Raw genomic sequence first — 16,812 nt, 5'->3', positions numbered from 1 at the left:
CCGCCAGTAGAGGCGCTGTGTCGCGCGCCGCCCCGCCGTCGCTGGTGACGTGTATGCGCTCACGCGTCCCGGAAGTGGAGGTGAAGCTGGAAGAGTTTGGAAACAAGCTGGCGATCAGATGAGTGAGTGTCAGTGCTTCGGCAGACAGATTGATTGTTGAGGGCTCAGAGATCTCAGACGGCGTGTGAGGATGATGATGATGAAGATGAAGGCTGTGGTGAGTGTGGTGATCTTCCTCCTGACGGTGTCGGAGAGCAGCGCGAGGATCCATCAGCTCAAACTCAAGGTCTGTTATTTACACTTCATCATCGGCGAGGTTCATCTTCTTCTCCTTTATTCGCTCGTTGCTGAACATGTTTTCAGCGTTTATTTCACTTTTTTACTGACTTGTCTGATTTATTTAGCTTCTTTGATTAATTATCTCCTTTATTTAAGCGTTTGTTTCACGTGTCTGATGATTTATCTCTTTTACCTTACTTGTATAAAGATTAATTATTCGTAAAATGATTAATTTATTGATTTATCATTTATTTAATGATGTATCTCCCTTGTTTAAGCTTGTGTTTCACATATGGTATGATTTGTCTCCCATGCCTCTTATGTAATGATTTATTTTAGATTAAATTATTAATTTATATCACTTATTTAATGATTTATCTCATATACGTAATGTTTGTTATTTTAATGATTTGCACTACAGCATTCATTTAGTATATATGATCATTTATCTCTTCTATTTAAGCATATGTGACCCTGGAGCACAAAAGCAGTCATAAGCAGCACAGGTATATTTGTAGCAATAGCCAACAATACATTGTATGGCTCAAAATTATCCATTTTCTTTTATGTCAAAAGTCATTAGGATATTAAGTAAAGATCATCTTCCATGAAGATATTTTGTAAATTTCTTACCATAAATATATCAAAACTTCATTTTTGATTAGTAATATGCATTGCTAAGAACTGATTTTATTCGCACCCTCAGATTCCAGATGTCCACATTCTTGTATCTCAGCCAAATATTGTCCGATCCTAACAAACCATACATCAGTGGAAAGTTCTGTTTCAAATACATCAAAAATTGACTGGTTTTGTGATCCAGGGTCACATTTGTTTTACTTACCTGATTGTTTTATGCCATTTATTTCACTTGTGTAATGACTTGCTCATAAACTGAATAATTTATGAATTCACACATTTACATCTGTTCTTAAAGAAGGTATCTGGAAACAATATGAACACTTCTTCATCGCTGAACCGCTCTCTTTCCCATCTCTCTCAGAATGAGACGCGGTTTCTGGTCCATTTGAACTCGTTCGGTTATTTTGCGGACGGCACTCTGGACGTCCATCTCGTGTCTCTGAAGCTGCCGCAGGAGAAGATTGACTCCGGGAATGTAAGCCCGTGTGTGTGTGTGTGTGTGTGTGTGTGTTGTGTTTGTCACTGGTTAGATGCTGTGGTTTTGTGTTGCAGGTGGGCTTCAGTTTGGCCCGGTCTCGAGTGACCGGTATCCTGTCCTACACCGTGAGTGTCTGCAACGCTTCTCTCTCTGTTCTCTGTTCGTCCTCGTCTTCCTGACGCTTGTGTTTGTGCCTCCACAGGCGGAGGAGGTGGAGGAGTGCAAGCTGACGAAACCTAAGAGTGATGAAGAGCTCATCCTCTTCATCATCAACACCAAAGACCTCAGGTGAGTCCAGTCCAGCGATGAGGAGGAGCACACCTGCCGATCATGACCTCAGCGTTGCTCGTTTGAGCTGTCGCTCTCCTTACCCATAGCTCATGTTTAGGAAACACAAACATATCTTACATACTTAAAAAAAACACTGGCTGAATAAAGCATCTAACATACAATCACAATCAGCCACAGTCACATTCACAATGTGACACCTTTTTACTGTGAGGTTACACTTTATTTTTAGTCATATTGATAACTAACGAAAACTGAAGATAACTATAAAAATAATTATACTGATTACTATAACAATAACTGTAAAGATAATTACACTGATAACTGTGACGATAACCAACAATAACTATACCAATAACTATAAAGATAACAATATGTGTAATTTGTAAGTAATTGGTTACACTTTATTTTAAGGTCTCCTTGTTAGTGTATTTATACTACATTTCAATACTGAGAAATATTAATTAACTACATGTTTTTACTATAAGGTTAGGATTAGAATTAGGGTTTGGTTTAGGGTTACTTGCATGTAATTATCCATAATTTATTGTTATTATAATAGTAAGTACGTGTAACAAGGACACCTTAAAATAGTGTTACATACTGTGATTGTGAATTTTACTGCGATCGTAACTGTTCATGTGACTGATCGTTGCTGTGATGGTGAATGTGATTTACTGTGACTGAGTGGCACTGACTGTGGTTGTGTGCGCAGCGTCGAAGTGAGGCACTTTGGCAAATCTAACATCACGCTGGTGTCCAAACTGAAGGCGGATGGAGAGAAAGGTAAAACAAATGCCCGTGACTCTGAAGTGTGTGTGTGAGAGTGTGTTTGCGGCTGCTGATGGTGTCTGTGTTTCTCAGGGAGAACGAAAAGAGAAAGTGCAGAGGTTGAGAAGCCAAAAGAGCCGAGTGTTGATAAGACAACAAAACCGAAAGAAAATTCACAAGATAAGACCAAAGTGACGCCTGCTGTCAGCAGCACCTTCAGCCAGATGGTACGTACCTGTGTGTTTGCTAAACATGATTCTTACATTTTAAATCTGATTTTAAAAGCTTGGGTAAAGGGTCATGACACCCCCTGTTTCCGCACTAGTTTGTTCTCACCACAGCTTCTGGTTCAGGCAGTTTCATTTCCCTTCTCATTAAAATAAATAAATGCACAGCCACTTGCATTCACCGCTAATAACTTTTAAGGCTTATTTTGCGGCGTATGTATAAGCCTTTTGATTGGTCGCGTCAAGTATCTGTAAAACCCAGTTACACTCACTAATTGAGTTTGTGCCGAACTCTTACAAAGCAAAAACAAACACTCTCCTTCGATCCATGAACGTTTCTCTCAGTTAATGTGCACGATCTCACCGTCTGAAGCGTCTGTCATAGCAAATCAACACGTGCTGTTGTGAATAATTAAACAAAGCGTCTTCTCATAGGATAAGAACATGCGGTCTCATGAATAATTATGAGTAGTCCTTTGCCACGTCACAACTGTGACATCAACATGATGTAGGTTTTAAACCCAGAAGATGAAAATAGCGCAAAGAAGCTGAAAGTTAACCAGTTTTGTCCAACAATTAAAATTAACGGAGGCAAACATTTGTCTTCAATGATGTGCAACACAAACGCCTCTGCTGCAGTCTCAGAGAAGGTAGTCTGGTGTTTCACGACCCTTCATGAGCAGCTGTTTTTGCTTCTTGAACCGTGTTCCCATCAGGTGGAGAGTTTGGACGGGAAGCGGCTGGAGCTGCAGCAACACGGTGATTCCTACAACTTCAGCGTGAGAGCCGTCACACACACACACACACAGTGTTTCACATACACAGACCAGTGAGGGATATCAAACCGCTCCCGTCTGCTTTCTCTCCCGCTCTCAGTTTCGTCTCATGATGAGCGCGAGCTCGCAGGGCCTCTACAACCTGGACTTCCACAACTGCCTCAACACCAAGCCGCTGAGTCCGTATTCTCTCCACGTAAGTGCTGCAGACCGCATCTGACCGTCTCAGAGCCGCGTCTCACATGATCCGCATCAAACTGAGTGTGTGTGTGTCAGGTGGAGATCACAGAGAAGAATCCCAGCGGTTATCTGTCGGCGGCTGAGATTCCCCTGCCGCGCCTCTACATCTCAATGGCTGCCGTCTTCTTCACCGCCGCCGTGGTGTGGACATACACGCTGCTCAAGTACAGGTACACACACACACACACACAGGGGTCTGTCGCTGCGAGTGAAGCCGCTGGTGCTCATGCTGTGTGTGTGTTTGACAGGTACAGCGTGTTTAAGATCCACTGGCTGATGGCGGCGCTGGCGTACACTAAAGCTGTGTCTCTGCTGTTTCACAGCGTGAGTAAAACACTGATCACTCTCACACTGCACTTTTACCATCACTGAGATACTTTCATAGTTTCTAATAATATTAGATTAGATTTTAATTTTAAAGTTTTAGTAATTTTGTTGTTTTGCTATTTTTCTAAGTTATTATTATTATTATTATTATTATTATTAAACTTTACAATGTTTCATTTGCTAATGTTAGTTTACAATTTGCTAACTACAACTAACAATGAAAAATATTTCAAAGGCATTTATTAATATTAATTTTAAAGTTGTTAATGTTAATTTCAGCTTTTACTAATACATTAAAGTCAGAAGTTAAAAGTCAAATCAAAAGCTAAAATGAACCTCTGTATTTTAATTTATGAACATTAACAAAGAAATTAATAAATACTGCAACAATTGTATTGCCCGTTGTTTTTAATGTTAGATAATGTATTAACTAACAATACATAATAGGACCTTTTTGTAAAGCGTTGCTGTATTTTAATATTGCCATTAACGTTTCTTAAGAATATATATATTATTTTTTTTTATATTCTTCTAAAAAATAGCTTCATAACTTGTTAAAGTTGACTGCGTTAACCTTGAACTTGTCTCAAGAAAATATTTGAAGAATTGCACTAAAATTGCAAAAGGACATGCTTGTTTATTTGGTTTTATTTTGTGTTTGTAATCTTGTATTATTCCAACTCAGTTTTTGCCATGAGAGCCTTAGATGCTGACATGGCAATAAAAACTAACTAACCAACATCGCAACTTTTCATTTTCCGTCAGTCTTATTACACAGTGTAACTACAGAAGAGTCAAGTATATAAATAAAAAACAATATTTAATTGCATATGTTCTAAAATATGAATATAAAACAGAACATATATTTGTTCAGAGGTGACTTGAAACATGTTCCTGGTGTTATTGTGAACAACTACTCCTCACAAGTGTTTGTGTCTTCTGCTCAGATCAACTATTACTTCATCAACTCTGAAGGTCATCCTATTGAAGGCTGGGCCGTCATGTACTACATCACACACCTGTGCGTATCACACCTTCACTTTCCTTCTGTTTCTCATTCTTAGTGTCTCGTTTCTCGTAATTTTCAATGTGGATGGTCTCAGAATCACAGTGTTTGTGTGTCAGGCTGAAGGGGGCTCTTCTGTTCATCACGCTGGCTCTCATCGGCACTGGCTTCGCCTTCGTTAAATACATCCTGTCAGACAAAGAGAAGAAGATCTTCATGATTGTCATTCCTCTGCAGGTGTGTGTGTTTGAACACGTCTTCCTCATGTTTCTGATGTGATATTATCCGCGACTGATGCCGGTGTGTTGCAGGTTCTGGCTAACGTGTCTTATATCATCATCGAGGAGACGGAGGAGGGTTCGAGTGAATACGCTCTCTGGAGGGAGATCCTATTCCTGGTGGACCTTATCTGCTGCGGAGCCGTCCTGTTCCCTGTCGTCTGGTGCGTATCGCTGCATCAGGATCCGGATCTGCTGATATTAAACTGTTATCTGATGTGGTTTATGATTCTGTGTCCAGTGTTGGGTGTAACGCGTTACTAACTAATTAAGTTACTTATCCACTGAAAAAGTAAAGCAATGGATTACTGTTCATTTTTAGGTAATTTAATTACAGTTACTTATAAAGTACTTGCGCTACATACAATAAATCATTTCAACAGTTCTAAAATCAATACTGAATTTGAAATCTAAATTTACCGTCTAAAGATAAAATTGAATGCAGCGTCTTTAACCCTCTGTGCGCCGGCGCGTTCACTTTCAGTTTTTCCTGATTCACAGAAACCGTAAATACTCAGATACAGATAAGACTAAAATCAATCGAATCTGAAAAGGGCCTGCTTTTATTCGTGTACACTGACAATAACAACAAAACATTGTGCTTTTGCAAAATAAACAAAACAAACAGGGTGCACTTTCTGCCGTCTAGGTCTCCGTGAGCAACTTCACAAACTCAGCGAATATTTGACACAGAGACATGAGAAATATGTCTGTAGAAAGCTTGTCTACTTTTAAATGAACTAATTCAAATCGAAAACGAATATTATCTGATTATGTAATCCTTATGAAACTAAAGCGAGGCACAGTCTTTCTCGTATATGAAGCTTGAAGTGTCTACTTTTAAATTGAACGAATTCAAATCGAAAACGAATATTGTCTGATTATGTAATCCGTATGAAACTAAGTTGCGAGGTTCAGTCTTTCCTGTATCTGAGCTCATTATATGCAGTCACCTGCACGCAAACACCCTCATCTAGATACAAAAAATAGATAAAAAAAATAAATAAATCAAGATTCGTCTAAATTTCATCGTTTTTGAAAGAAGTCCTGCTATGAGTAATTAACCTCAGAAGAACAGCGCGATCTGACACGGCTTTATTCAGCAGAGAAGATCATTTGTGTAATTTATTCTTACCTACATTAGTTAACACTTTATTTTACATAAACCTGTATGGATTTTACTAGTTGGGCTTTTCCTGAACATCTTGCCAAACTGAAATGTACTGTTTAACTTTTCTTAAGCTTTTTTGTTGTTCATATATTTTGTTATTCAGAGTATTTCTATTTGTTAACCAAAGAAGGTTACATTTTTTTATAAAATGTTTAAGTATTGCAGTTGTTTTAAAGCTAAAAGGTTAAACTATTCTATGTTTGACTCAAATTGAAAGAATAAAGAGTTTAATTTCTATTAAGGTTTATAGGGATTTTAAGATGTAGCCTAATTAGCGATTTGAATAATTAAGTTACTTATTGAGTAACTAAGTTACTTTTCAAACAGAGTAATTAGTAAAGTAATTTAAATACAATATTGATGATGTAATTAGTAATAGTAATTAATTACTTTTTGAAAGTAACTTACCCAACACTGTCTGTGTCTAACAGGTCCATCCGACACCTGCAGGAGGCTTCGAACACAGATGGCAAAGGTGTGTTTGACAGGAACTGTGTGTCATAAAGACCCATTCACACCCATTCCCATACAGTTTTATTAACTGATCTAACTCTAGTAGTGAAGTTCACAACGCCACTAAAACAATAACAACACAGGAACAATTCCATTGCTATGATTAGCACTATATAGTTAGCGCTGTAGTTATCTTTATATTATAGTTTATAGGTATAGTCATTATAGTTGTCAGTATAATTAGATTTTGCAGTTATCGGTTATTGTTCTGGTTATCTTTATAGATGTTATAGTAATCATTATTTACAATTGTTACAATTGCCAGTTATCACTATAATTATTGTTATAGTTATCAGTAAAATTGTCTTTAATAGTTATTAGTTTAATTACTCTGTAACACTTTATTTTAAGGTGTACATAATACAGAGTAATTACTTAGTTACATGGTAAGTACATTTTGTGTCATGCAAGTACAACGGCTACTACCAAGTACTTAACTAAGTTATGGAACAGCCTGTACTTACAGTTTGTAATTATGTACATGTAAAAGGCAGCTACTGTTACACATATGTAACAGACAGAGTCTATTACACAGCTACTTATGTAACCAAAAGATTGTTACATATGTGTTCCAGACTTTATACGACGTAATTATAAATGTAAGTACACAGACATAAGCTACTTAAAATAAAGTAATCGAGATTGTACTGAAGTGTGTGTACTTCATGTGTATCTATACTGTATATCCAGCTGCACCTTAGTTTGATTTTAACCCACCAGTACACAGCTAAAATACATGTAATACCTTTCTAATTACATTAAATTTACAGATTATTACACAAACATAAGCTACTTAAAATAAAGTGAATCAAGATTGTACTTAAGTGTACTAGTAGCGGTGTAACAGACTCTGCCTGTTACATATGTGTAACAGTAGCTGCCTATTACATCTACATAATTACAAACTGTAAGTACAGGCTGTTCCATAACTTAGTTACATGGTAAGTACATTTTGTTTCATGTAAGTACAACGGCTACTACTAAGTATTTAATTAGGTAATTACTCAGGATTAGGAGGTAACACTTTATTTTAAGGTGTCATAATACAAACCATATAGTAAGTACATGTAGCTAATCGATATTAATCAGTACTTAAATGTATAATTAGATTGTAACAAGGACACCTTAATATAAAGTGTAACCAGTTACTCTTATAGTTACTGTTATCTTATACTTATTGGTATAATTATCTTTAATAGTTATTGTTACTTTTATACTTTTCAGTTTAATTATCTTTATAGTTATCAATGTAATTATTGTTGGTTATCAGTGTAATTACCTTTATAATTATTTCTATACTAATCAGTATAATTATTTTTATAGTTATCGGTAGCTATCGCTACAGCTATCAGTGTAATTATTGTTATAGTTATATATATATTAGTAGAATTATCGTATAGTTAGTTATCTTTATAGTTATTGATATAGTTATTGTTGATCGTTGTTGTAGTCATCAGTGTAATTACCTTTATAGTTATCGTTGTTATCTTTACAGTTCTCTGTATAATTATTGTTATAGTTATCTTTAGTTATCGGTAGGGCTGCACGATATTGGAAAAAACTCACATTGCGATATTTTGTATTTCTAAAAAACTCCAGATGACTTGAAAAGCTCTATTTGGAAAAAAAATATTGTAGATGAGTAAATCAGCATAGAAAAATGAACAAATTACAAACATAGATAAATATAATAGAACAAAGATAAAATAAATAAACAGTGCTTTATATGTTGAATGAGAGAGACCGCGATCTAACAAACTGCTCCATATAACAAAGCACTGTAAGCAATAACGATTAAAACATCTAATTGCCAGATTCCCAGTGTCCTACCTATAATTATTTTTTTCTGTACAAATACAAATCTTTAAAGCCAGTTTTGTAAGTTTCGCACTAGTGAGTTTCACACTCTGGAGCAGCAGAGCTCGCGGCAGTCCACCTGTCACTCAAGTGGCCACGCCCTTAATTATGCAGAACTTTAAGGCTTAATATAATTTAAACGGATGAGTTATAAAAAAATTCACCCCCCTCACAGTTGTCACGAAGGGCAAAATTAGCTATATAGACCACAATAATTTTTTGTACCAGGCTGTAAACATGTTTTTTTCTGCTGTAAAGTTGGGCATTTTAACATGGGGAGTCTATGTGATTGACTCCCCAGCGGCCAGTCGATGAACTGCAGTTTTAGTCACTTCCGTGTTGGTTTCACGAGAGGCAGCGGGAGGTTGCCACTTGGGCGCGACACGGCAAATCCTTGCGAGTAAATCCCTCATTCTTTTTATGACTTACTGACACAAAGTTCAAAGGATTTGCAACGGTCGTTTTTCGCGTCCAGTGAAGACAGTGCGTCGCGGGGTGGCGTGATGCGATAGCTGTCGCGAAAACGATCAGTATAAATATAACGGTCTAAAAATCGCACATCCTGCGATGTGACTATCGCGGATGTGCATATCGCGATATCGATGCTGAAACGATATATCGTGCAGCCCTAGTTATCGGTGTAGTTATTGATACAGATGTTGTATTTGTTTGTTTGTGTGTGTTTATTCCTAAATTCACAATGTTTGTGTGCATTCTCGTGCAGCTGCCATGAACCTGGAGAAGTTAAAGCTCTTCAGACATTACTATGTGATGGTGAGACATTTGTCTTTATTCGCATCTAGGATAAGATCATTTCTCAAAGGTGGACAACTGAAAGCTGTTTCTCTGTCCTCAGATCGTGTGTTATATCTACTTCACGCGGATCATTGCGATACTGCTGAAGCTCACTGTGCCGTTCCAGTGGCAGTGGTGTCAGGAGGTATTCACACTAACGCTGCTTCAACATAACATAAATTAGATATGTAGATGGCATTTATAGCACAAAAAATTGTTCAGACTTCGCCATAAGCAGAAGTTTTGTTTTTTTCTCTCCTTGTGTTTGCAGTTTTTAGTGGAGGTTTCTACTCTGATCTTCTTCGTCTTGACTGGATTCAAGTTCCGACCGGCATCAAATAACCCGTACCTACAGCTGCCTCAGGACGAGGAGGACCTGGAGATGGATGAAGTGTAGGTCTCTCTCTCTATCTCTCTATCTCTTCCTCCCTCTGAGAGGCTCAGTGTGTGATATCCTTTCTCTCGCACACAGTATAACAGAATCGGGAGCGCTGGAGGGCATCCACAAGGTGAAGAAAACATCTAACGGCCGAGAGAGACAGAGAGAGGTTGCGTTGTGAGTGTCATATCAATAAGGGCGGAGCCTGGACTCTCAAACTCCTCCCCTTCCTGAGGTTGCTGTCACGGTACCCACAGACTCACTATGCAAGTGAAAGAAAAAAAAAAACGGAATGGAAAAAACGTGTGAGAATAAAGCACAACAGACGCAATTTCCGTGAGAGAATGAGCTGATTTTCCCATACAGACTCTGGGACGACGGTGACACAGACTGAATCTCTTGCTTTGGTTTACCGTAATGATGTGGTCACTCTGCTCTGTCCGTTCATTTGTTCGCTCATTTATTCCTTCATTCCAAAGATGTACAATCATTATACTGGATGTTACAATAATTTGATTTGTTTGGTTTTAGCCTTCTTTTATTTCCTAATGTCTTTATTATTTAACCGAAGAAGTTTGATGCTGTTGTTTGTATATCATGGTTTTTTCTGTTAATTTTTGATCCGATGGCTGGAAGCGATTCTTCTCTAACAGAACTTTGAAACTAGCGTAAATACAGCGCACCGTAACAGATAAGACAGTGCTTCTTAAAACAGGTTGGTTATCGTGACATCGTCACCAGGTAAGCTGAAGATTTAGGGAACGTTCATCACCAAACGCAACGTGTAATTTCTTTTTCCTCAGATGGATATATTTAAGATTTTTATTAAAGTTTTTCTGGTGTTGTAAATTTCTTTAAAGCGCACGGCTGCGTTCATGACTGTTAATGTTTATGTTCTGTCCTGGAGGAAGCTGAGTGTTCCTGAGAGGTTCCTATAACAACATTATCAGTCATGCGACACACCAATAACAATTTTTGTCTTTTGCTGCTTTGAAAAAGGTTGCGCTTTATTTTGTGATATTTTGCTCATGGCTCCATCTACTCTGTATTAGTCCCTCCTTTATTTAACAACTATAAATATTGATATACAGTTATAAATGAAGGACTAACCACTGCTACACCATATTACTGCGAAAGCGACAACCGCATCGCGACCGTTAAAACTAACGGTCCACACTGAAAGCGCGGGAATCTTCGCAGCAGTTTAGATTTGAAAACCTCTCCAGAACGCCCCCACTCTAGTTTCCCCCTCAGTGCTTTTAAACTGGCTAATATTTCCACAAACTGTAAGAAAATTTTTTTGTCCTGCTTGATTAATTGCTGGTTTATCATGCTAATTGTGTTCAAGTTTGAAATAAATCAAATGACAACAATATCGACTCGTTTCTTCGGTTTGTGATGTGAGGGAAAAGAGAGTTTGTACTCACCGCTTCAGCGCGCGCCTCCGTCCTCCAGTGAACGCGCCCGCGCGCAGAGACGCTCGTGAACGCGCTCCGGTGCTGATGTGATCCTCTCTTCTTCTCTGCCGGAGTCACAAATAAACCACGATGTAAGTATATGAAGTATTCTCTACGGTTGGATCTGTGACACAAATACGTGAATGCGTTTAACGTTCAGAGGATTGTAATTGTAGGAGCTCGAATGGGCAGTTTTGTCTTAAATATGAAAGTTTTTACTGCATCTGCAATAATGTATGATGGAGCTGTCGGGACTTGATGATGTTTGAGATGAATATTAATATTTGTAAGAGATCGCGCACATCGCTGGGTGTTTCTGTTTTAAGTTTCTCCGCAGTGCGGCAGGGGGAAACTTTAAGGCGTGTGTGTGTGTGTCTACTTAACCATATTTTGGGGACAGATGTATCCAGAATTGAGCTAAACCTGACAAATCTCCCGAAACCTCTTTTTGGGGACGTCCTCCTTTGTAAAAAAAAAAAGTGGTATAAAATGTTATGTTTATGATACAGGTATTTATAAATACCTGTCTATAACACAATAGAAGTAGGTTATGCACTGTCCCATTTAGATGTGTGTGTGTGTGTGAGAGACAGAACCAGGGCCAGCTTTCCAGAGACACTGACACAGCAGAATTCAGTTCCCTTTCATGTATTTATCTTTTTGCATTAGTTTAATAATGAATGCATTTGAGTTTGCATCTGAGTCTCTCATGTAATTCAAACCTTAACGAGTTTCTTTCTTCAGTGAAACACACATGATGTTTTGATAAATGTCTCAGTGTATTTTGTCCATACAGTGGAAGTCAAGAGGGTCCAGTGTTGTTCGGTTCCTCTGCGTTCTTCAAAATATCTTTTGTGTTCCTCAGGAGAAACTCTTACAGGGTTTTACAGAAGTGGGTTAGCAGTGATATCAATATACAGAGCTGGGTAGTAATTTACATATAATCTGGATTACGCAATCAGATTCCAAAGATTAAGTATTTGTTATTACATTAAATTAGCCTACATTTTAAAATACTTGTAATATGAAGAATTTTGGGTATAAAATAGGCTATAATATGTCACAGTTTACTTCAAGCTTGCTTTTTTTTTTTTTTTTTAAATTGAGATTTATGTATCATCTGAAAGCTGAATAAAGGATAGGACAATATTTTGCTGAGATACAACTATTTCAAAATCTGGAATCTGAGGGTGCAAAAAAATCTAAATATTGAGAAAATCGCCTTTAAAGTTGTCCAAATGAAGTTCTTAATGCATATTACTAATTAAAAATTTGATTAGAAGTTTTGATATATTTACGGTAGGAAATTTACAAAATATCTTCATTGAACATGATCTTTACTTAATATCCTAATGATTTTGACCCATACAATGTATTGTTGGCTATTGCTACAAATATACCTGTGCTGCTTATGATTGCTTTTGTGCTGCAGGGTCACATTTTGCTATCCTCACTCACATAAATGAACTGTAGTGTCCTGCACCCACTTGTAAAAATATATCAAACATTATATCTGGAGTCTGAATAACTTCTGGTGTGTCTGTATGGTTTCTCTGTGTCTCCTCAGGCGTGTGATCGGCGTGACGCTGCTGTCTCTGCTGTCTCTGGGGTCTCTGGCCGTCAGCAGTGTGGGGTCAGATATTACACCTCATTATTAACCCTCTGGAGACCACAGAGGGACAGTAATGTGTGTTTTGTGTGTGTTGCAGCCCCAGTAACTCGTCCAGCAGCTTCTGCAGCGAGTCTAGAGAATGTCTTCAGTTCGATCTGCTCTGCCGGACAGACGAGTATGAGGTCAGGCGCTCCTCGTGTGTGTGTGTGTGTGTTTCTGGACTGTGCTGAGCTGAAGTGCGGGTGCGGTTTATAACGGGAGTGTGTTTGCAGGTTCGTCGTTACTCAGCCACGCGGTGGGTCTCTACAGACGCAGAGGCGTATTTCCTCGGGGTCGGAGCCGCCATGGCCTTCAGACGCCTCTATCATTATATCTCTGGAGACAATGAAGAGGGTTTGTGACGGAGTTCACAGCATAAACACCATCAAGCTCTCTCTGTGTGTGTGTGTGTGTGGTTTATAAGGACACAAATTTGTATAATGACATGGGTATGACAAGTACTACAAGGAGAAGGTGATTTATGAGGACATTTCCCCATGTCCCCACTTTTCAAAACGCTTATAATTCATACAGAGTGAGTTTTTTTAAGAAAGTAAAAATGCCTGTAGTCTCCTGTAAGGGGTAGGTTTAGGTGTAGGGTTGGTGTAGGGCAATAGCACATACAGTAAGTACAGTATAAAAACCATTACGCCAATGGAGAGTCCCCATAAAAACCAATGTGTGTGTGTGTATAGGTGTGAGGTTTGAGATGACGGCTCCGGTGCTTGTTGAAGTCCCAGAGGAAGTGAAGATGTGGGAACCGGCGATCTACACGCTCAGCTTCCTGCTGCCATCAGCCTATCAGGAGCATCCGCCCACTCCCACCAACGACAAGGTCAGAGCCACCAAACCCAAACCCCTACAGACATACAAAATAAGAATGAAAAATCACAGTAGCTTTACACAATAATACATTTAGTTTAATGCTGTTGTTTTGTTGTTGTATTAGTTGTGTGTAGTTTTATCTTGGTTTGTTCAAATATTTTAAAAATTGTAATATTTAATTTTTAATAGTTTAATATAAAAATATATATTTGATATTTATTTTTGTATTTTAATTTCATATTTAATATTATAATTAATATTTTATTGTAGTATTTGTATTACTATTTAAAGATTATTTTAGTGTTCAATTAAAAATGTAATTATTATAATGAAATTATATTTTGAATACTAAAAGAAAAATATTCAATATTAATATTAAATATTTTATTGTGGTATTTATTATAAAATAATACTATTCATAATATTTATTTTTGTAGTATTTATTTTTATTTTCATATTTTTTCTGATTTATATTTAATATTAAGATTGTAATATTTTGATAAATATGTAATATTTTTACATACATATTTTAATATACATAGTTTTAGTATTTTAATATCTCAGCACGACATTTCTATTTTAGCATTTCTATTATTTAATGTTTTTTGTTTTGTTTTCAACTTTATATATAAAAACCCATAGCTGTATTTCTCTGACATGCCTGACATGGATGTGTACGTGAGGAGTTACGGCGGCTGGATGCTGTCAATCACCTCCCGACTCCACGCCCACCTGCTGAGCAGAGCACTGCTGAGAGCCCACGCCCACTTTAACCACACCCACCACTACACTGTGGGCTACGACAGGTGAACACTCTCTCACACACACACACACACACACACACACACACACACCACTACACCTAACGTGGTTAATGAAGATGATAAATAAAGACCAAATACGCTATACATGCAAGCAGATGAGCCCAAAATATAGACTGAATTGCACGATAAGCGGTTTCTGCTCCATAGAAAAGCACGCTTAACATGGCTTAATATAAAAACAGTAAGAAAATTGAAAATTTGGGCTTTTTATCAAATATATACACTATAAAAAACTCTTAGCACGTTGCTTTTCTGTACATAATGTTTTGTCTATGTGGGAGAAAACACGTGAAACTGCATGTTCTGTTCTGGTTTGGTATTTTTAAATCACTGTCTTTGCTCATTAGCCCACCTTAAACGTTTTCTATGGGGGAGAATAAGCTTAACGTGCAGTGCATTGCGTTCATATTCTGGGCTATTCTGCTTTATTAATAGTAATATTACTAATAAGGTTATTAATATTAGCCTAATAATGTTATCAGTATTTATTATTAGCTAATTTGGTCCTCCAATGTCACTGTTTTAAAACATTAAGCCACATTAAGCGTTTTAGAATGTCCCAAAACTGTGTCTTGAACTCAAATAAAGAAGTACAGTGAGTGCTTGAGTTCAAGTTCAAAATAAAACTCGAGGGAATGCAAAAGTTTTGTGAGAACGCCAAAAAAAAGAAAGAAAAATGTTTTTCCTTCCACTCCAAATTTTTTCCACCAAAAATCCCTTGTCCCTTTAGGGGCTCCATATTTTTGACTGAAAAATTTTACTTTGTTTTTCTTCATCTGAACGGTACAATACTTAGGAAAGATTTTAGCTCTTTATATGTGAATATGACAAAAAAATAAAATAAAATCATGGACATGACTGGAAAAGGTTAAATAGTCCCCTTGGAAATGAATGAGAAGTGAATTTCATCTGCAGCTAAACTAAATCCTACTGAATACTCATTTTTGGTAATATCAACCTCAAATTTGGAACACAACTTGTTTAGATTTATGGCTTTGATTTTCTTTAAAATTTTACATGAAATATATATTTTTCAAAACATGTTTTCAACTAAAAATTAAAGTAGAAAAAAAAACATGGCATACTATTTTACTATTAAAATAAACTTAAAATTGTATAACTTTATTTTACTTCAGCAATAATCTGCCAAGTGTCTTAGTTATGATTCATTTATTACCTGTTAACCTATTTCATAAATACAATTTAGTACCATATCCCCTAAAAATACAAATATATATATATATATATATATACTAAAACTAAAATATATTACATTTAAATATAGTTTTTTAAAATAATAATAATAATAAAACGCGAACAAAACCAGAGGGTTAATAATTTTCTGAAACAAGATTTTAGTTCACCTTACCAGTCCTCCTGCAATATTTTTTTCTTGTTGAATCAATCGCCTGTTTCTCATGGCTACTTTTTATTTCTACTACTTTATTATTATTGTTACTATATTTATGACTTTTTTTCAAGGAAATCTTGATACATTAACTGCTGACTTTATTTCTTTATTTATCCATTTTTGTATTAATGTGATTGTTGTTAATGTAACTGTGTGTTTTAGTCCTCTGAAGCTGCTAAACAGGCATAATGAGGTGTGGTACGTGGTGGAGGGAGATCCGGTCTGCGGAGAGGAACACACTCCGGACACACACTGAACAGGTAACACACGCGCACACACACACTCACTCGACCCAGACGTATATCAGTGTTTGATCTGAACGTCTTGGTTTCCTTCATCAGGTCTCACAGGACGCCGGTGATCTTTCTGTGCTTTGGTGAAATCTCCATCCCACAAACAACAGCCTGAATTTCATGTTCAACAATAATCAAACACATCTACTGCTCTCGGTGTATCTAGTCTCCTAGTGAATGTCATTAAACCTCCAGAACGACTGTATCTCAGCGCAATAATCCGCTTCATTCATCTCAGATCAATAAATCAGATTTCTTTGCTTTATGTTCAGAGCTGTTGTTCATCGATGGCTAATAAACTTTGAGTGCTGACATATTTGTGTC

At 37.0% G+C, this 16,812-nt stretch overlaps 2 protein-coding genes across 2 annotated transcripts; both read left to right on the top strand.

Moving 5' to 3' along the window:
• The first annotated feature begins 39 nt into the window (after window positions 1-39).
• On the top strand, window positions 40-11,400 carry LOC131538925 (protein GPR108). The gene is made up of 18 exons (XM_058773142.1): window positions 40-286; window positions 1,283-1,396; window positions 1,474-1,524; window positions 1,602-1,687; window positions 2,403-2,473; window positions 2,552-2,685; window positions 3,402-3,464; window positions 3,562-3,657; window positions 3,738-3,871; window positions 3,950-4,025; window positions 4,976-5,049; window positions 5,154-5,271; window positions 5,346-5,476; window positions 6,915-6,958; window positions 9,578-9,627; window positions 9,710-9,793; window positions 9,920-10,041; window positions 10,121-11,400. Exons 1-18 carry the CDS (start codon window positions 191-193, stop codon window positions 10,206-10,208), a joined length of 1,632 nt encoding a protein of 543 aa, XP_058629125.1. The 5' UTR covers window positions 40-190; the 3' UTR covers window positions 10,209-11,400.
• Window positions 11,401-11,439: 39 nt separating this feature from the next.
• Window positions 11,440-16,802, top strand: soul5l (heme-binding protein soul5, like). Its single transcript, XM_058773392.1, has 8 exons — window positions 11,440-11,576; window positions 13,052-13,117; window positions 13,194-13,278; window positions 13,369-13,489; window positions 13,831-13,970; window positions 14,603-14,766; window positions 16,358-16,455; window positions 16,537-16,802. Coding segments are annotated over exons 1-7 (672 nt in total). The 5' UTR covers window positions 11,440-11,574; the 3' UTR covers window positions 16,452-16,455; window positions 16,537-16,802.
• Window positions 16,803-16,812: the final 10 nt, after the last annotated feature.

This window comes from Onychostoma macrolepis, chromosome 01 (genome assembly GCF_012432095.1).
Source record: "Onychostoma macrolepis isolate SWU-2019 chromosome 01, ASM1243209v1, whole genome shotgun sequence".
NCBI classification, from domain to species: Eukaryota; Metazoa; Chordata; class Actinopteri; order Cypriniformes; family Cyprinidae; genus Onychostoma; species Onychostoma macrolepis.
The sequence above is the reverse complement of the archived record's forward strand: the minus strand, read 5'-3'. Positions and strand labels throughout refer to the sequence as shown.